The sequence below is a fragment of the Hemiscyllium ocellatum genome, chromosome 3 (assembly GCF_020745735.1).
Source record: "Hemiscyllium ocellatum isolate sHemOce1 chromosome 3, sHemOce1.pat.X.cur, whole genome shotgun sequence".
In the NCBI taxonomy this organism is placed as follows: Eukaryota; Metazoa; Chordata; class Chondrichthyes; order Orectolobiformes; family Hemiscylliidae; genus Hemiscyllium; species Hemiscyllium ocellatum.
The window spans coordinates 99607968-99629992 of record NC_083403.1 but is presented as its reverse complement, the minus strand read 5'-3'; the positions used below and the strand labels follow the sequence as shown (position 1 = coordinate 99629992).

Sequence of the window (22025 nt, the reverse complement as noted above, 5' to 3'; positions counted from 1 at the left end):
CAGGAAATCTTCTGTTTTAAAGCCCATCGCATTTACAGCCTCTATTCTGGGACATGTCAAATAATTCCTTATGCAGACGAAGGCAAACAATGGTACATGTTCTCCAATTAGCAATGAGATGGTAACAGATGGTTTATTGAATCTGTAACAATCTAAAATAATATTACACTTCAAAGGAATACAAGACCTGCAATCATTTGTTTCAAATATTTGAAGACAGAAAAAGAGTGTTTGATTGAAATCACAGACTACAGTGTGCGAGCATTGACATTTGGTTCAAAAACTCTGCACACAGCTCTCCAGAATTTCAAAAGACTTAAAAATAAATTGGTCCTCAAAACAATTTGTGTCCTTCCTACCAGCATGTTGCCACTCAGAAGAGCTGATCTTACTATTAACGTTAAACTGTGGCTCAGTGGTAGCGCTTACTTCTGTGCCAGTAGATTGTCCTACACAAGAAATTACTAGCGATCCAGGCTAGTAATTCAGTGTAGAAAATGTATTGCTGGTTAAAGCACAGCAGGTTAGGCAGCATCCAAGGAATAGGAAATTCGACGTTTCGGGCATAAGCCCTTCATCAGGAATGAGGAGAGTGTGCCAAGCAGGCTAAGATAAAAGGTAGGGAGGAGGGACTTGGGGGAGGGGCGATGGAGTTGTGATAGGTGGAAGGAGGTCAAGGTGAGGGTGATAGGCCGGAGTGGGGTGGGGGTGGAGAGGTCAGGAAGAAGATTGCAGGTTAGGAGGGCGGTGCTGAGTTGAGGGAACCGACTGAGACAAGGTGGGGGGAGGGGAAATGAGGAAACTGGAGAAATCTGAGTTCATTCCTTGTGGTTGGAGGGTTCCCAGGCGGAAGATGAGGCGCTCCTCCTCCAGCCGTCGTGTTGTTATGTTCTGCCGGTGGAGGAGTCCAAGTAATTCAGTGTAGTAAGGAGAGTTTCCCGATCGAGCAATAGACGTGTCCTTTAAGCCCTGTACAATGTAAGGATCTTGAAGGCATTATTTGGATGAATCATAGGGGAGCCTCCCTCTCCAGTGTTCTGCCTAATGTTTTTCTCCCAATCAACATCACCAAAACAGGTTATCTCATTGCACAACAAGCTCCCAAAATACAGCAAAGATTGATTGCTGCATCTCCTACATCCCTGCACTTAATAAATATAAGTTCTTTGTTTGGCTGCTCAATTTGGATGTTTCTGGGTACTATATAAATGTATGTTCTTCCTTTATTTCTTTGAGCTGGTGCAGAAAGTCAAAATGCTTGTGACAGCTACTGAAATTCATTGCAGAGTGAAATTTGTTACATCAAGACACTTATTGTCAATCACAGTCAAACATGTTTCTTTTTAGCCCTGATCACAAGCCACTCTTTTGTTATCTATACATTTGAATCTTTTTACTTTACCAAACATTTTCAATTCATTTTGCTGTTCTTCAGTTTTTTTTTCTGAAATTATTCTGATTCCTCTGAACATTATTAATCTGCCCTGCGTTACACAACTGATCTCAGTCTGGTGAATTCAGTAAATCTAGCATTACTATACTTTGCTTTATCCATATCATTCTTAATCATGTAAACAGCAAAGATGCCTTATTGGAGATGGCTGAAGAGCCCATACTAATCAGAAAGAGCTTTAGGCATTCATCACTACCTTTGTCTTCTATTAGCAACCTAATTTTAATCCAGCTGGCTGCTTTGCCATTAGTCCCCAGCCTTTATCTTCTTTAAAAGCCTCAGTTACAGTACCTTATCAATGCCCTTTGAAAACGACAAGCATCTTCTCTTCATTGGATATCATTCACTCACTAATTCAGTTACTTCTTCAAAGCACTCTAATAAATCTATGAGACATGACTTAATGCTTTTAAAATGATGCTGTCTACTTGTTACTGTGAAAGACTGTTGACTGCAATCAGTGGCTATAGTCTAAAGTCTTGACGTTCCATCTACAATAGATCACATTATTTTATTTTCTACACCCTTCAAGTTAAGGCTTGGAAAAAAATCTACTTCCCCACAGTGGCAGGGGTAAAGCCTTATACTGCAAGGTAATCAGGCAGTTTAGTAAGGAAAGATTGATGGTAACATTTCTGATTGTCACACTGGTGTCTGCAGGAGCTTGCTGAATGAAAATTGGCTGCCCCGTTTCCTACACTGAAACTGTGACTTGGGAGTGCCTTGGGATATCCTTAGACCATGCAAGTTGCTATAAAAATGTGAGTGTCCTTCACATTCAGTCAACCGAAGTGGTGAATACAGGAGAGAAGACTGCTGTTAGTTTTGGTTCAGGGATCTTGGATTTAAGAACACCCAATTTACAAATGCTCATATTTACGAATGCAACCTCATTAAGGATTATAAATTTTCCAGATCTGACATACAACCATTTCATACATTCACAAAGAACTCGTTTCTATTGTCCTGCACTGTGTATAAAAATCAATTTGTAAACAGACTCAAGAATTGAACCATTCGTGATGCAGGGACTGCCTGTGTTTTTAAGAACATTTCCAATCTGTGAATCAGGGTGGTAGTAGCAGCTTGGCGAAATAATCATCTTTGAACAGAAGTAACCACCTCATTTTTGGGTTCTATGGATCTGTCAAATTAAGTTTAGAGAATACCCCTCAATTCCTGAATGCATATAATACTGAAATGCTTTCCAAAATATGGAGGCGGCAATGGCCAAGTTATATTAATCGCTAAACCTTTAATCCAGAGAACCAGATTATGTTCTGGGGATTCGAGTTTGAATCCTGAAGGAGGAATTTCAATTCAACAGAAAAATAATTGGTTTCAAGACTTTAATGATGACCATAAATCCATTGTTGATTGTCAGAAAAACCCACCTGGTCAGTAATATCCTTCAGGGTAGTAAACTGCTGTCCTTACCTGGTCAAGATACATGTGCCTCCAGACCCACAGTAATATTGTTGACACTTAAGTGCTCCCCTCTGCCAATAAATGCTAGCTTAGCCAGTGATGTCCACATCCCATGAAGGAATAAAAAAAAAGTGAGTTAAATAAACCAGAGTTAAATACCCAGAGAAAGAGATCAATTTGAGACTGATGCAGTTCAGAACAGAAGTGAGTCAAACAGTCAGGGCAGGCAGGGACAAGGTAGGACTAATAAATTAAACTGCATTTATTTCAATGCAAGGAGCCTAACAGGGAAGGCAGATGAACTCAGGGCATGGTTAGGAACATGGGACTGGGATATCACAGCAATTACAGAAACGTGGCTCAGGGATGGACAGGACTGGCAGCTTCATGTTCCAGGATACAAATGCTACAGGAAGGATAGAAAGGGAGGCAAGAGAGGAGGGGGAATGGCAATTTTGATAAGGGATAGAATTACAGCTGTGCTGAGGGAGGATATTCCCAGAAATACATCCAGAGAAGTTATTTGGGTGGAACTGAGAAATAAGAAAGGGATGATCACCTTATTGGGATTGTATTATAGACCCCCTAATAGGCAGTGGGAAATTGAGAAACAAACCTTTAAGGAGATCTCAGCTATCTGTAAGAATAATAAGGTAGCTATGGTAGGGGATTTTAACTTTCCAAACATCGACTGGGACTGCCATAGTGTTAAAGGTTTAGATGGAGAGGAATTTCTTAAGACAATTTTCTGATTCAGTATGTGGACGTACTTACTAGAGATGGCGCAAAACTTGACCTACTCTTAGGAAATAAGGCATGACAGGTAACTGAGTTGTTAGTGGGAGATTACTTTGATGGAAAAGGATAGATCAGATCTAAAAGTTCTAAATTGGAGAAAGGCCAATTTTGATGGTATTAGGCAAGAACCTTTGAAAGCCGATTGGGGACAGATGTTCGCAGGTAAAGGGATGGCTGGAAAATGGGAAGCCTTCAGAAATTTGATAACAAGAATTCAGAGCAAGTATATTCCTGTCAGGGTGAAAGGGAAGGCTGGTAGGTATAGGGAATGCTGGAAGACTAAAGAAATTGAGGCTTTGGTTAAGAAAAAGGAGGAAGTATATATCAGGTATAGACAGGATAGATCGAGTGAATCCTTAGAAGAGTATAAAGGAAGTAGGAGTATACTTAAGAGGGAAATAAGGAGGGCAAAAAGGGGACATGAGATTGCTTTGGCAAATGGAATTAAGGAAAATCAAAGGGTTTTTACAAATATATTAAGGACAAAAGGGGAAGTAGGGAAAGAATAGGGCCCCTCAAAGATCAGCAAGGCGGCCTTTGTGTGGAGCCACAGAAAATGGGTGAGATACTAAATGAATATTTTGCATCAGTATTTACTGTGGAAAAGGATATGGAAGATATAGACTGTAGGGAAATAGATGGTGACATCTTGCAAAATGTCCAGATTACAGAAGAGGAAGTGCTGGATGTCTTGAAATGGTTAAAGGTGAATAAATCCCCAGGACCTGATCAGGTGTACCCGAGAACTCTGTAGGAAGCTAGAGAAGTGATTGCTGGGCCTTTTGCTGAGATATTTGTATCATTGATAGTCACAGGTGAGGTGCCGCAAGACACCTTGCAAATGTGTACCACTGTTTAAGAAGGGCTGTAAAGACAAGCCAGGGAACTATAGACCGGTGAGCCTGACCTCAATGATGGGCAAGTTGTTGGAGAGAATCCTGAGGGACAGGATATACCTGTATTTGGAAAGGCAAGGACTGATTAGGGATAGTCAACATGGCTTTGTGCATGGGAAATCATGTCTCACAAACTTGATTGAGTTTTTTGAAGATGTAACCAAGAAGATTAATGTGGGCAGAGCAGTAGATGTGATCTACGTGGACTTCAATAAGGCATTCAACAAGATTCCCCATGGGAGACTGATTAGCATGGTTAGAGCTCATGGAATACAGGCAGAACTAGCCAATTGGATACAGAACTAGCTCAAAGATGGAAGACAAAGGGTGCTGGTGGTGGTGGAGGGTTGTTTTTCAGATTGAAGGCCTGTGACCAGTGGAGTGCCACAAGGATTGGTGATGGGTCCTCTACTTTTTGTCATTTACATAAATGATTTGGATGCGATAAGAAGAGGTACAGTTAGCAAGTTTGCAGATGACACCAAAATTGGAGGTGTAGTGGATATCGAAGAGGGTTACCTCAGATTAAAACAGGATCTGGACCAGATGGGCCAATGGGCTGAGAAGTGGCAGATGGAGTTTAATTCAGATAAATGAGAGGTGTTGCATTTTGGGAAAGCAAATCTTAGCAGGACTTTTACACTTAATGGTAAGGTCCTAGGGATTGTTGCTGAACAAAGAGACGTTGGAGTGCAGATTCATAGCTCCTTGAAAGTGGAGTCGCAGGTAGATAGGATAGTGAAGGCAGCGTTTGGTATGCTTTCCTTTATTGGTCAGAGAATTGAGTACAGGAATTGGGAGGTCATGTTGTGGCTGTACAGGACATTGGCTCAGCCACAGTTGGAATATTGCATGCAATTCTGGTCTCCTTCCTATCAGAAAGATGTTGTGAAACGTGAAAGGGATCAGAAAAGATTTACAAGGATGTTGCTAGGGTTGGAGGATCTGAGCTATACGGAGAGGCTGAACAGGCTGCCGCTATTTTCCCTGGAGCGGAGGCTGAGGGGTGACCATATAGAGATTTACAAAATTATGACGGGCATGGATAGGATAAATAGACAATGTCTTTTCCCTGGGGTCAGGGAGTCCAGAACTAGAGGGCACGGGTTTAGGGTGAGAGGGAAAAGATATAAAAGAGACCTACGGGGCAACTTTTTCATGCAGAGGGTGGAACATGTCGGGAATGAGCTGCCAGAGGATGTACTGGAGGCTGGTACAATTGCAACATTAAGAGGCATTTGGATGGGTATATGAATAGGAAGGGTTTGGAGGGACATGGGCCGGGTGCTGGCAGGTGGGACTAGATTGGGTTGGGATATCCGGTCGGCATGGACGGGTTGAATGGAAGGGTCTGTTTCCATGCTGTACACCTCTATGACTCTATAACTGAAGATGGTCTTCCAAAGCAGTCTGTGGCTGAACATATTTCAAACTTCACTATTCTAAAAAGGGATTCGCACACAATGTTCTTACTAAACAGATACACACCATAGCAATGCTTTGAGTTCATTTATTTGTGCTGATGAAAGTAATCAGATTCTAAAGCCCTTTGTAAACCTCAGGAAATCCTAGTCAGTACTCCAGTCATAACTGAAATACTCCTGACGTGCAGTCATTGTTGCAGTATTGGAAAACTGGCAGCCAATAGTAGACAATATTTTTCTGTAAACAACAATGTAATAGATGACCAGATAACATATTGCAACATTGACTGAAGGGTAAAATCTTCTTGTAATAGTTATGTGATCCACATCAGAGGGCAATTGGAGCCTTGTTTTACCAATTTAGAAAGTTGCACCTCTGACAGTGCAGCACTCCCTTAATACTACATTGGAAGTCTGAGAGTAGGGATTTGGCAGTTCTGTTTTTGAGTTGGAAGAGCCCATTATCTGTTGGCCCAAAAGGTTAGACTGAAAATCATTGAGCCATCAGGAGTCACTATCTGGGGGCTGCGAACTGTTGAAGCAGCTTGTCATATAAACTCAGATTGCAATCCTATCTGTTGTTAAGTATTGTTGAAAAACATGCCACAAATTTTCTTTGCAGCAGTGGGTTGTGAGTGAGCCTGACAAGTAACATTTTTCTATTTCTCTTTCTCCCTGGCTCAGCTGCCAGTTCTGTCTCTCTCGAGTTTTCACATATTGATCTGGCGTCATTAAGGGATTTGGCACGCAGCAGCTAACAGTTTCTACATAATGGAAACTCATGCCGACAAATCAAACAAACCATCCGACCGTTAGATTTACTGCCTGCTTAACCTAATCATTAATTCTGTCCGGGCAATCTCCTTAATGAGAATTATATTAGGACTCTTACAAAGGGTGTGAAGATGATTAAACCTGTAATTTGAAAAGTCAAATCTTTCTGCTTCTTCTGGGAGATTGTAAAGCTTCAGCAAACTGATTCTTAAAACAAATACTGTTTAAACTGTTTACCATCACTGCAGATGTAATTGGTAAGTGGTTGTCAGGAAAGGATAGGGCTTTTGGAAAATACTTGTTTCCAAAGGGGCTTTCTTCAATTTCTGACAACCCTTCAGGCTAACACTCTTGATATTTGACACGTTCCTGCAAAGCGAAGGGCATTAACAAAGCAGAAGGCCTACTTTGTAGGATTGATCACTGCTCGGCTTGACCACAGCCAGCACCATCAGGCCCAGGCGACACATGCCGAAATGAGTCTGTTGGTCAGGCCACCTGCTCATCTTCTGGTCAATGTTGCAATGCTCCTCATGGCCTTCTGTTATCTATGGGCTCCATGTAGGTGGAAGTGCATTCTCAAAATCCAGCACCAAGGGTTAATTTAACCCAGCTACTTGTCTTTAATCTAGATTTAACCTCCAGCTGACTGCCAGAGAAAAGGGGCATTCACAAACCTGGAAACTCAATGACATAATCATCATGTTTAAAGAATGAATGAAAAGAGCAGATACTATTTCCATGGTAACCCTTCAGGTTCAGGAAATCGATATAGAGAAGATAAGAGGAAGCTAGTAACCAATAATTAGTCCCTGTACTTGATCAAGTTCCTCTCGCTGGTAACTGTCTTCATCTGAAAGGATACAATTTAGAATTGAAGTTTTACATGAGGAGGGAGGCAGAAGGCAGAAGACATTAGGCTGGATAGCCTTGGTTGTTGGTAAGATTTGAGAGTCCATTATTAAGGAGAATTTAGAAGTACATGGTAAAATAGGGCTGAGTCAGCATGGCTTCATTAAAGGGAAGTCATAACTGAGAAATATGTTTGAATATTTGAAGAGGTAACGAGAAAGTTTGACAAAGGAGAGCTAGTGGACATTATCCATTTGGATTTCCAGAAGGCCTTTGACAAGATGTCACACAGGAGGCTGCTAAATAAGGTAACAGCCCATGATGTTAGGAGCAAGGTACTGGCATGGACAGAAGATTCGCAGATAGTGAGAAGTGAGAATAAGGGGATTTTTTCAGGATGGCAGCCAGTGACTAGTGGAGTTCCACGGGGTCTGTGTTGGGACGTCAATTATTCATGTTATTTATTAACGATCTGGATGAAGGAACTGCGGCATTGTTGGATAGACAAATAGTGTTCAGGAAGCTAGGAGGCTGCAGAGGAATTCAGACATGCTAGGAAAGTAGATAAAAAAGTGGCAGATTGAATACAATGTGGGAATATGTGAGGTTGTGCACCTTGTAGGAAGAACAGAGATGTAGACTGGTTTCTAAACGGGGAAATGCTTTGGAAATCTGAAGCACAAAGGAACTTAGGAGTGCTAGTTTAGCTTTTCTTAAGGATAATATGCAGGTTCAGTTGACAGTTGAAGGGAAAAAGTCACGTGAGCACTCATTTCAAGAGGGCATGAATACAAAAGTATTGCTGAGGCTGTATAAAGCTTTGGTCAGACTGCATTTGGAATATTGTGAGCAGTTTTGGGTACCATATATAAGCAGCATATGCTGGACTTGTAGATGACCCAGCGAAGTTTAGAACATAGAATGCAACAGTGCAGTACAGGCCCTTCTGTCCTCTATGTGTAACCAATCCGAAGTCTATCTATCCTAAACTATTCCATTTTCACCCATATGTTTATCCAGTGACCATTTAAATGCCGTTAACATTGGCGAGTCTACTATAGTTGCAGGCAGGGCGTTTTAAACCCCTACTACTCTCCAAGTAAAGAAACTACCTCTGACGTCTGCCCTATATCTATCACCCCTTCAATTTAAAGTTATGCCTCCTCATGCTAGCCATCACCATTCAAGGAAAAAGGTTCTCTCTGTCCATCCTATCTAACACTCTGATTATCTTATGTCTCAAGTCACCTCTCAACCTTCTTCTCTCTATCAAAAACAGCCTCAACTCCCTCAGCCTTTCTCATAAGAGCTTCCCTCCATACCAGGCAACATCCTAGTAAATCTCTTCTGCACCCTTTTGAAAGCTTCCATATTCTTCCTATAATGCGGTGACCAGAACTGTACACAATGCTCCAAGAGAGGTCGCACCAGAGTTTTGTACAGCTGCAGCGTGACCTTGTGGCTCCGAAACCCAATCCCTCTACCAATAAAAGCTAACACGCCGCATGCCTTCTTAACAACCCTATCAACCTGGGTGGCAACTTTCATGGACACCAAGATCTCTCTGCTCATCTACACTACCAATAATCTTACCATTAGCCCAGTACTCTTCATTCCGGTCACTCCTTCTAAAGTGAATTACCTCACACTTTTGTGCATTAAATTCCATTTGCCATCTTGCAGCCCAGCTCTCCAGCATATCTTTGTCCCTCTGTGACTTGCAATATCTTTCAGCACTATCCACAACTCCACCGACCTTAGTGTCATCCGCAAATTAACTAACCCATCCTTCTACACACTCATCTCGGTCATTTATAAAAATGACAAACAGCAGTGGACTCAAAACAGATCCTTATGGTGCACCACTAGTAACTGAACTCTGGGATGAACATTTCCCATCAACCACCACCCTCTGTCTGCTTTCAGCTAGCCAATTTCTGATCCAAACCACTAAATCACCCTCAATCCCATGCTTCCGTATTTTCTGCAATGGGGAACCTTACTGAAATCCATATACAGCACATCAACCACTTTAACCTCATCCACCTGTTTGGCCACCATCTCAAAGAACTCAATAAGGTTTGTGAGGCATGACCTACCCTTCACAAAATTGTGTTGATTATCCCTAATCAACTTATTCTTCTCTAGATGATTATAAATCTTCTCTCTTATAACCTTTTCCAACACTTTACCCACAACTGAAGGAAGGCTCAATGGTCTATAATTACCAGGGTTGTCTACACTCCCCTTCTTGAACAAAGAGACAACATTTGCTATCCTCCAGTCTTCTGGCACTATATCTGTAGACCTACCTCAGCCTCAGAGTGAAGGGATGACCCTTTAGAACTGAGATGAAGAGGAATTGCTTCAGCCAGAAGGTGGTTAAACCATGGAATTCATTGCCACAGAATGTTGTGGAGACCAAGTCATTAAGTGTATTTAAGGCAGAGATAGATACATCCTTGATTATGTGGTTATGAGGAGAAGGCAAGAGAATGAGGTTGAGAAACATGTCAGCTATGATTGAATGGTGCAGTGGACTTGATGGGCTGAATGGCCTAATTCTGTTCTTATATCCTATGGTATTATGATCTAAGGTCGGGAATAAGGCAAAGATAAAAGGGAAAAGGAAAAAGAAAATGTGGGGGAGAAATGCAAAAGAGAAAGACAAACAAGCTTTTTAAAAATTAATTCTCAGGACACTGGCTGTGCCAGCATTTATCGCCCATTCCTTATTGCCCAGAGGGTAGTTAAGAATCAACCACATTGCTGTGGATCTGGAGTCACATACAGGTCAGGCCAGGTAAGGATGGCATTTTCCTTCCCTTAAAGATGGGTTTTCCAGCAATCAACAATGGATTCATAGTCATCATCAGACTCTTAATTCCAGTCAAATTCCAACATCTGCCTTGGTGGGACTCAAACCTGGATCCCTGGAGTAACAATCCAAAAATAATACACTAGACTGTTGCCTCCCCACTGACAGGAGTTGACAGAAGCTCCCCATTACACTTTACCTTCATTCCTTTGCAGGCTGCTCTGCAACATAAACAAAGGATGGTGGCCGGGATTAATGCCTTACCCAAAATCCAGCAGGCAGACTCCTCAGATGATATGGTTACCCAAGGACATGTTAGACGAGAACTTATAAAATGCAGTGTTGAATTTATTGCTCTTGGTGGATAATATAGAATGATACAGTACATAAGTAGGCCATTTAGCCCATCGTACCTGTGGCTAGACATTTGAAAGAGCCAGGCAATTAGTCCCACTCCTGTGCTCTTCCTTCATAACCATGCTAGTTTTTCTATTTCAAATATTTATTCCAAATCCCTTATGGAAGTTATTCTTAAATCCGTTTCCACTAGCCACTCAGACTCTGCATCACACATCATAAGAGGTCACTGTGTAAAAGCATTGATCGTCAACTCCTCGCAGGTTCTTTTACTAACTATTTTACATCTCTGTGTCCTATTATCAGTTCGCCTGTCAGTGGGAATGGTTTCTCCCCATCCCAATTACTGCAGAATTTCTGCTGCAAGGCAAACATTCTCAGGACTTTCTCTAGTCTCTGCACAAAAAAATGCAACTCCTCATGGCTTGGGTTCATAGATCAGAATCATAGAATCCCTGCAGTGTGAAAGTAGGCAATTTGGCCCACCAGGTCCACATGGACCCTCCAAAGAACATCCCACCCACACCCATATCCCCACAATCCTACATTTCCCATGGCTAATCCACCTAGTCTGCACATCCTTAGATGTTATGGCCAATTTAGCTTGGCCAGTCTATCTAAGCTGCACACCTTTGCACTGTGGGAGGAAACCGGAGCACGCAGAGAAGCCCATGCAGACACAGGGAGAATGTACAAACTCCACACAGACAGTTGCCCGAGGCTGAATTCGAACCCAGTCCTTGGTGCTGAGTGGCAGCAGTGCTAACCACTGAGCCACCATTCTGCCCCCAGAAAAGCTCTCCAGCACCCTCTCCAAAGCCTTTTGGTGACAGTACAGCTATTAAGCTTCGAAAGAATGGGCCAGGATGTTTCTGTCAAAGATAACTAGGCTGAGATGGCAAACGCTTCATGAAGTTTTATGAATATTCTGGTCCAGAATGTCTTGGTAAAATAAAGACATATTTAAAGAATTATTAAAATCAATTTGTTTGGACATGAGATGACACTTCCTTTTCAGATGGGACCTGATGCAGACACCGTACCCAGAGATCAGAGCATTACCATGGCACTAGAAATGCCGTAATGGCTTATTGACCCTTCTCATTACCAATGTATAAATTTGGTCTGCCTGAAACTTGTTGGTCTTTCAGAACAAGGAGTTGTCCTCCAAGGTATGCACTAAAGTTTGGGGAAGCTGCCTCCAAGATGCAGTGGGGAAATAGCAATGACGTCTTCCTGTTGAAGTTAAATGGGATCTGCTCATTTATTGGACCCTCCTGGTGCCTCCAACACATATAAGACCATAACACTTAAGAACAGGAATTAGACCATTTGGCACATCCTGTCTGCTCCGCCATTCGATCATGGCTGATAAGTTTTTTAACCCCATTTTCCCACTTTCTCCTCATAACCTTTGATCCTCTTGGCAATCCAAGAATTTATCTATCTGCTTTAAATATACTCAATGATCTGGCCTTCAATGACAATGAATTCCACATTCTCTGGCTAAAGAAGTTTTCCTTATCTCTGTTCTAAAGGGTCTTTCCTTTACTTGCCCTCGGGTCCTCACTTCTCCTGCCAGTAGAAACATCTTTGCAACATCCACTCTGTCCAGGCCATTCAGTAGTCTGTAAGTTTCAATCAGATCCCCCTTCATCCTTCTAAACTCCAACAAGTATTGTCCCAGAGTCCTCAGATGTTCCTCATATGTTAAAAGCTCTTCATTCCTGGGATCATTCTCGTGAACCTCCTTTGGACCTATTCCAGGGCTAGTACATCCTTCCTGAGGTACAAAATTGGCACAAAATTGCTCACAATACTCTAAACGTGGTCCGACAAGAGCCATATAAAGCCTCAGAAGTAGATCCCTGCTTTTATATTCCAGTCCTCTCAAGATGAATGACAACATTATATTTGCTTTCCCAACTACCAACTCAACCTACAAGTTTACATTTACCGAAACCTGCACTTCTGATTTCTGAATTTTCTCCCCATTTAGAAAAGAGCCCATGTCTCTATTCTTCCTATCAAAGTGCATGACCTCACACTTTTGCACAGTATATTTCTGATGAAGGGCTTATGCTCGAAACGTCGAATTCCCTATTCCTGAGATGCTGCCTGGCCTGCTGTGCTTTGACCAGCAACACATTTTCAGCTGTGATCTCCAGCATCTGCAGACCTCATTTTTTACGCACAGTATATTTCATCTGCCACTTCTTTGCCCGCTCTCCTAACCTGCCTAAACCTTTCTGCAGCCTCCCAGCCTCCTCAACTCTACGTGTACCTCCACATATCTTTGTATCATCTTCAAACTTAGCCAGAATGCCCTCAGTACCTTCATCCAGTTCATTAATGTCTAAAGTGAAAAGTTGTGGTTTCAACACTGACCCTTGTTGGACACCATTAGTTACTGGATTCCATCCCGAGAATGATTTGTTTATCCCCACTCTTTGCCGTCTGCCAGACAGCCAGTCTTCTACCTATACTAGTACCTTATCTCTGACACCATGTGCCCTCATCTTACTCAGCAGCTTCCTGTGCTGCACCTTATCATAGGCCTTCTGGGAGTTCATTTGGATAATTTTCATTGGCTCTCCTTGGTCTAACCTGCTTGTTACCTCCTCAAATAATTCTAACAGATTTGTCAGACATGATTTCCCTTTGATAAAACCATGCAAACTTTGCGCTATTTTACCATGTATTTCCAAGTATTCAGATACCTCATCCTTCACAACGGACTCCAAAATCTTGCCAACCACTGAGGTCAGGCTAATCGGCCTATAATTTCCAGTCTTTTGCTTTACTCCCTTGTTAAACAGGGTGGTTACATTAATGATTTACCAGTCCTCTGGGACCCTCCTCGACTCCAGTGATATCTGAGAGATCAGTACTATCCAGTATCACTTCAGCTATGTCCTTCAGAACTCTGGGGAGTAGTCCTGAAAGGTGATTTATTCACTTTCAAATCTTTCAGTTTTTCTAGCACCTTCTCCTTGGTGATGGCATCTCTGCTTCCCCGACTCTCTTGAATTTTTGGGATATCATATATGCCTTCTACCATGAAGATTGACACAAAGTACTTATTGAGTTCCTCAGCCATTTCTTTGTTCCTCAATACTACTTCTCCACTTTGCCCTTAATACATCTAAAGAAACTCTTGCAATCTTCCCTAATATTACTGACGAGCTGAACCTCAATTAATCTTCTCCTTCTTTATTTCTTTCTGTTGTCCTCTGCTGGTCTTTGTAGGCCTCCCAATCCTCTGGATTCCCACTGCCCTTCATCACATTATATGCTTTCTCTTTTGCTTTGATGCTGTCCCTCACTTCCCTGGTCAGCCATGGTTGCCTGATCCTTCCTTTAGTATGAATTTTCACTGCTTCTCTTTAATTACTCCCAGAAAGTCCTGCCATTGCTGTTCCACTATTTTTCCTGCTAGGATCCTCTCCTAGTCAATTTTGGTCAGCTCCTCCCTCATGCCTCTATAGTTGCCTTTACTCAACAGTAAGGAGAAAGTGAGGTCTGCAGATGCTGGAGATCAGAGCTGAAAATGTGTTGCTGGAAAAGCGCAGCAGGGCAGGCAGCATCCAAGGAACAGGATATTCGACGTTTCCGGCATAAGCCCTTCTTCAGGAATGAGGAAAGTGTGTCCAGCAGGCTAAGATAAAAGGTAGGGAGGAGGGACTTGGGGGAGGGGCGATGGAGATGTGATTGGTGGAAGGAGGTCAAGGTGAGGGTGATAGGCCAGAGTGGGGTGGGGGCGGAGAGGTCAGGAAGAAGATTGCAGGTTAGGAAGACAGTGCTGAGTTCGAGGGATTTGACTGAGACAAGGTGGGGGGATGGGAAATGAGGAAACTGGAGAAATCTGAGTTCATCCATTGTGGTTGGAGGGTTCCTAGGCGGAAGATGAGGTGCTCTTCCTCCAACGGTCGTGTTGTTATGGTCTGGCGATGGAGGAGTCCAAGGACCTGCATGTCCTTGGTGGAGTAGGAGGGGGAGTTAAAGTGTTAAGCCATGGGGTGGTTGGGTTGGTTGGTCTGGGTGTCCCAGAACAACCAACCCAACCACCCCGTGGCTCAACACTGAGGTCAGGCTAATCGGCCTATAATTTCCAGTCTTTTGCTTTACTCCCTTGTTAAACAGGGTGGTTACATTAATGACACCCAGACCAACCAACCCAACCACCCCGTGGCTTAACATTTTAACTCCCCCTCCTACTCCACCAAGGACATGCAGGTCCTTGGACTCCTCCATCGCCAGACCATAACAACACGACCGTTGGAGGAAGAGCACCTCATCTTCCGCCTAGGAACCCTCCAACCACAATGGATGAACTCAGATTTCTCCAGTTTCCTCATTTCCCATCCCCCCACCTTGTCTCAGTCAAATCCCTCGAACTCAGCACTGTCTTCCTAACCTGCAATCTTCTTCCTGACCTCTCCGCCCCCACCCCACTCTGGCCTATCACCCTCACCTTGACCTCCTTCCACCAATCACATCTCCATCGCCCCTCCCCCAACTCCCTCCTCCCTACCTTTTATCTTAGCCTGCTGGACACACTTTCCTCATTCCTGAAGAAGGGCTTATGCCGGAAACGTCGAATATCCTGTTCCTTGGATGCTGCCTGACCTGCTGCACTTTTCCAGCAACACATTTTCAGCTTTACTCAACAGTAATACCATTACGGTAGGTAAAAACAATGACTGCAGATGCTGGAAACCAGATTCTGGATCAGTGGTGCTGGAAGAGCATAGCAGTTCAGGCAGCATCCAACGAGCAGCGAAATTGACGTTTCGGGCAAAAGCCCTTCATCAGGAATAAAGGCAGTGAGCTGGAAGCATGGAGAGATAAGTTAGAGGAGGGTGGGGTGGGGAGAGAGTAGCATAGAGTACAATGGGTGAGTTGGGGAGGAGATGAAGGTGATAGGTCAGGGAGGAGAGTGTGGAGTGGATCGGTGGAAAAGAAGATAGGCAGGTCGGACAAGTCCGGACAAGTCATGGGGACAGTGCTGAACTGGAAGTTTGAAACTAGGATGAGGTGGAGAAAAGGGAAATGAGGAAGCTGTTGAAGTCCACATTGATGCCCTGTGGTTGAAGTGTTCCGAGGCGGAAGATGAGGCGTTCTTCCTCCATGCGTCTGGTGGTGAGGGAGCGGCGGTGAAGGAGGCCCAGGACCTCCATGTCCTCGGCAGAGTGGGAGGGGGAGTTGAAATGTCATCAAATTCCACCTTCTTCCTCTCAAATTGCAGAGTACATTCTGTCATTTAATGGTCACTACCTCCTCAGGACTCCTTCACCTTAAGCTCCCTTATCAAGTTTGCCTCATTGTATAACAATAAATCCAGAATTGCCTGTTCCCTAGTGGACTTCCACCACAAGCTGCTCCAAAAAGCCATCTTGTAGATATTGCACAAATTCCTTTTATTGCAATCTACTACTAACCTGATTTTCCCAGTCCACCTCAATATTGAAATTCCCCCACGATCACTGTAACCTTGCCTTTCTTACACCCCTTTTCTATCTCTTGGTGTACCTTATGCCCCAAATTCTGACTACTGTTTGGAGGCTTGTTGATAATTCCCAACAATTTTTTTTAACCTTTGCGCGTCCTCATTTCTGCCCACACAGATTCTACATTATCTTACCCTACATCATTTATTGCTATTGATTTAGTTTTATTTTTTACTAACAAGACAACCCCACCCCTTCTGCCCACCTGCCTATCTTTTCGATAGGATGTATATCTTTGGATATTTAGCTCCCAGTCCTGGTCCCCTTGCAATCACATCTTTGTGATGCCCACCACATTATGACTGCCAATTTCGATCTGTGTCAAAAGCTCATTTACTTTATTTCATCTGGTCTGGTTCAAGAAAGAGATGTCTCTGCTATGTTTGGACAGAGTCAAACTCCAATGTTTGTTTGTCTCCTTGATATGCTACTATACAGACCCAAACTGCATTTGTGACAATACACATATATATATTTTAGGAGTAAAGTCAATTCTGAAATTAAAAAACTTGCAGTGAGGAAGAAAATTCTAGAATTTGTACATAGCCGGATGCCAATAAACCTACATTTGGTTCATTATGTAAAGTGGACACCAGGAGAGTGTCTGGTAAAAGAAAAACTTTGCTTTGAAGAGTCTTGCACAGGTATAGTTTTGAAATGGTTTCCAGGAACTGTTTTAAGGCTCCTGCAATATGTTTAAATAGCACAGGAATTACAATAACTTTCCAGCATAGTAACAGGCCAATCAACACAAATAGCTTATGTTGGTGTTGAGGTTCCATATACAGGTCTTCATCCACTCCTTTTTCATCTAACCCTACAGCATATCCCTAGCTTCCTCTAAAGTGTATCCAACTCATTCACTTTAACAATTCCTTACAATAATGCATTGCAGTATCACCCCACTCCCTGACTGAAGGTGTTTCTCCTCAATTCCCAACTGGATGTGAGAATGACAGCCTCACGGTCAGAAGCTCTGATTCAAAGGAGAGGGAATGGACACTCTGCAGGCTGGAGTAACAGAGGAACAAGAATTGACCATTCAATTCCTCAAGCCCATTCTGCCAAAATAGCTTGACAATGCAAGAGCATTTGTATTGACTTTACAAGCAACAGTGGCAATGCCATTGAAGAAAGAACCAGGGCCAACTATTACTGATGATGCTTATAGTTATTGGGAGGAACTCTGACATCGTGTGATAGTGTAAAAGTAACTAATAGCAAACTTCCAGTTTCATTGATATTTCTCCCAATTAACTTCACTGGATATTAAAAACTGGATGGAATGTCTAATGGTTTCTTATTTTGGAGTTTACATAATATCACAAAATCAAATGTTCTTTAATAGCTCTCCATCCAACATGTTTCATATCACAGACATCAGCACTACTGTTAGTGACAAACTCAATGTGAAAGGAATTAAATACAATCTACATAAAAACAGATATGAGGAGTTCATGGGGCCACTGGAGTTGTGATGTATGCACAGATGTCCGTCCTGATTACTTTGGTTCTGTAACTTGCAAGATCAATGCTTAATAATAAGCTGGTTTAACTGTGAAGCTTATCTTTTTTTCAAACTTCAGCAGATAGTCTTCAAACATGAATTTGTCGTCTCTTTAAAATAATGCGGGAGAATTTTAATCCCTCCAAAAACCAGGTGAGGCTTGTCTTGGTGGGTGATTTTGGCAGTGGGTGGCGGGGGGTAGGGGAAACGGAGGGGGGAGGTGGGGTTGGCTTTGTGTGTTAAAAAGTATGAATTTGTACCCTGCTCAAATCTCCTTCCAGCTTTAACAGTGGTAGGCAGGGATGGTAGGATGTCACCAATCCAATCCAATCCAATCCAAGGAATAGGCTTGGCACTTCAAATGTCAGAACAAGACTGTATGACTAATGTTTTATTTATAGTGTGCGAATTGAATTTAACTGTGCGCCTGGCAGATGATGGCATCTAACTCTATTGAAGGAAGACCAGTAAAACTGAGAATGAAAATATAGGTCACAAGGCAGTTCCATTTTCAAGTATAAAAGATGCATTTGCCTCATTTTCCAGTTCTACTGGTTTTCCCTCTGTACATTAAGAGATCCAATATGGCATTCTGGACGTTGTCCCTTTTCATAATATTACCACACCCTCCACCCACGTCTCTTCCTCCCTCCCCAACCCTGACAACTCCACAGGCCTCTCTGATCTTTTCCCGCTCTCCCCAGCCCAATGCCTTTGACCTTGCCCTAGAACTTCCAATCTCTCCCTCCTTGGGCCTCTGTTGTATCTGTGCCTGGAGGGGTCTGAAAGGGTTAAATGTAGTAAGCATCATCCATTATAGTTATCTCATGAGCGTTCAGTAGAAGTTCAAAATAGGATCCCAGAGGAGACAGACCAAATGCTAGATGCCCCCAAGTGTATAGTAATTTGGAACCTATTCTAAGTAAAGATGCAATAGACTAGATAGCATGTACTCGACAAGATAACCTGCAAGCCCCTAAAAACCTACACACTTAGATTCAGTTGGCAGCATGCAACAGCCTCCAATTTCTTCCCCCCTACCCCCACTCCCCAATGCCTCCGACACCCCATACCCTCACCACACTACAGGATGCTGACATACTAATTTTGCTGGCTCCTCTGTTTTCACAATGTGTGGGGGAACTCGTCATCCAGCCTCACTGATGCGGTCAGGTGTTTTAAAGTCGAGTCATCGAATAGAACAGCATAGGAGGACACCATTCTGCCCATTAAGTTTTCGCTGGCTCTTTCAAAGAGCATCAATTTCATTCCAAACCTCATCTTCCCTCAGGACTCACTGGAAGGAACTCATATTCTCTGCAGTGCTCAGGTCCTACAACCTTCTGCTTAACGCCTGGCTGACATTGTTCTGTGCTAAATTCTAATTTACACAAATGTCATCAAGTTGGGATGTTTTTTCAGTTTCTCAGAATTTCATGCAATATATTAACACAGTGAGAGACAGGATCCTAGGAAAAGGATTAGGAAAATGTCTGTGTGATTTGAAGTTCCCAGCAGGAAGCAGCATTTGTAATGAATTTAGCTCAGGTGATCAGAGTTTTGCAGCATGCTATTTGCTGAATGGACTATGAGCTTATGGCAATTCCCACTGAGAACACTGCAATGCCCATTGAGAACAAAGAAATGTGTGAAAACACCTTTTTGTATCCAAGTCTCTGACATTTGCAATTCCTCAGCTATAGAATTGTCAGAGCACTACAATAAAACTAAAACAACTTGGAAGCTTTTCTCCTGGATGAGGCAATCAATTTCCTACATGCTTCTAATTGAACCTCAGAAAATCCAAACTTAGTAAGAAGTTTGGAAAATGAGGATCACATTCACAAACACCCAGCACTGTGAGGTAGCATCCTAATGTTCTTACATAAAAACAAAGTACTGGAGAAAATCAGCACCTCTCATAACAGCTGTGAAGAGATAGAGTCAATGTTTCAAGTTCAGTTTGACACTTTTTCAGAACTGAAAGGGGCAGGAAAAGTGTAAGTTTGTTATGTTACTCAAAGATGAAGAAGGAGGAGCAAATGGAACAGATGGTAAAGTTGGCTCAAAGCAAAGGGAGTGATCGAGGAGAGGTATATTGGTGAAATGTAGAAATTAATGATAGGCATTAATAGCAGAAAATAGGTCCACTCTATTCAGAGCATATTCAAGCCAACAAGACACTGATTCTTCTTTGTCTTCCTTGACTTCACTGTTTCCATGACGTGGGATAGGCTGCCCACCAATATTTAGTACACACTCATCAAATCCCACAGTTACCTAGACGAAGCCTCCTCAAATTCCACTTCCTTTAAAGATTCCACACCATTCTTCCAGTTTCTGCACCTCGGTCACATCTGTTCAAATGATGTCTCCTTCCATGTGTTCTTCCAATATGTTGTCCATTCTCCCCAACCAAGGACTGTTCCCTCTGCCCCAATGCGGCTGAAAAGACCCTCAGCAGCTTGGGTGACCACTTTGTGAAACACCTCGTTCTCTCTCTCTGTAAGAATAACCTTGACTTTCCAGTTAAAAATACCTTCTTACCTAATGTTTCTGTGCTAGATCTGCTATAGTGTTCCAGTGAAGCCCAGCACAACTTTAAACGAACAGCACATTATTTTTTCACTTAGACAATTTACAGCCTTGAGAACTCAATGCTGACTATAGACTGTTATGGACCAGGCCAGAACCCCTCAAAAACATTTCAACTAGGTATCCAGACTCTAACATTTCTAATTATTTTAAGCAGATGTCAGGTGGATATTTCAGGAGTGATACAGTTGGTCAAACCACTCAGTTTTGAAAACAGGATTTATTTACACGCTACCAAACAAAACACGAACAAAAGAGAACAGAATATAGAATAACAACCTATTTGTAAACCCAACTGATTCTGTTGCAACTTAATGACACTGTTCCAATTTCCTGCAACATCCTCAGAAACATCCCTTTAGCAGAAAAGGTAAAATCAAACTCAGGTTCTTACAGGTGAGATGTCAGAGAGAGAGTCAGCCAGAAACCTCTTGAGTCAGCGAGCTTTCATTGACTGGAGGCTTCAAACTAAACCAAACTAATAAAACACCTGTGCTGGGAGAACTGGCCACTTTCTTTTCATTGTGCAACTGTTCTTAAAATACCCCTAAGGCCTGCTCTGATGATTGACTTAGGCAGTATTTGTTAGCCATTATTAAAGTAGCCAATTCAGACATATCGGCATTGCTGCCTTTATGACCCCTCTCAAAAAAATATCAAAGGGGCAGCATTATCACAGGACTCTGTCTCCTATTTTGATCAGCATCGTCCTCTCCCTATTTCTTGATTTCATGGGCTGGCTCTCACCTTAACAGACTTAGTTTTGCCCTTCACATTAGTTTTGTTTCTCTATCTTTTGTCCACTACTATTAGTACTCCCTTTGCCATTTGCTCTGGGCACCATTACCATCTATGCCACTTGCTCTTCCTTGCTCCCTGCTTCTCATCAGCATGAAAAATTTCACATTTCTAGCTCTACTTCAGTTCTGCGGAAGTTTCACTCAACTGAACGTGTTAACTCTCTTTTGCTCTTCATAGATGCTGTCAGTTTTGCTGAATTTGCCCAGTACTTTCTCCAGTATTTGTGGTACTGAGCTTTTATACAGATGTTCTTACCTTGGCTTTGTCCCTCATAGATCCTTTGCCCAAGATGGACATTTTTGCGCCTGTTTCTTCCTGTAGCCTCTTTAGCGAATTACCTCGTGGTCCGAGCAACTTCCCCACAAAATTGAACTATGGAAAGAGAAACAATCCAGTTAAAGGGTCTATTTTCACATACAGCCAGGTCTTCACTGCAAAACTCAAAAGCATTTTAAACATCAGCTCACAACATCTACAAAACCCGTTACATTCACTGGCGTTTTTCTTGCAAAGCCTGCGGTTGCGTCAGTTTTCCTGATGTTGTCTTTCTGGTGTGGTGATCCATTTAATGACAGCACACCTGCAGTGCTGAGAGGACAGGAGTTCCACTTTACCTTCTATCACCTTCTGACTGCTCATCCCTCAGCTTTCATTGCTTCCCTCCAATCCCCATCGTTTGACTCCCAGGCAAGGTTACATGCTTTGGCATCTCTGTTGGTTGTACTTAGTCTTCATAGGAAGGCCCCTGTAATTGTTGGCAGACTTTGGCCAACCAAAGGTAGTATCACAATTGCAACCTCTACCTACTGAAA

At 42.6% G+C, this 22025-nt stretch overlaps 1 protein-coding gene across 2 annotated transcripts in view; it reads right to left on the bottom strand.

Annotated features, from left to right (window-relative positions):
- Positions 1-22025, bottom strand: part of LOC132807012 (KH domain-containing, RNA-binding, signal transduction-associated protein 2-like) — a 556391-nt gene that overhangs the window by 252799 nt on the left and 281567 nt on the right. For both annotated transcript variants that reach the window (XM_060821296.1, XM_060821305.1), the window contains exon 3: positions 21469-21585. In XM_060821296.1, the coding sequence (XP_060677279.1) occupies positions 21469-21585 (117 nt within the window). The remainder of the gene's footprint in view (positions 1-21468; positions 21586-22025) is intronic.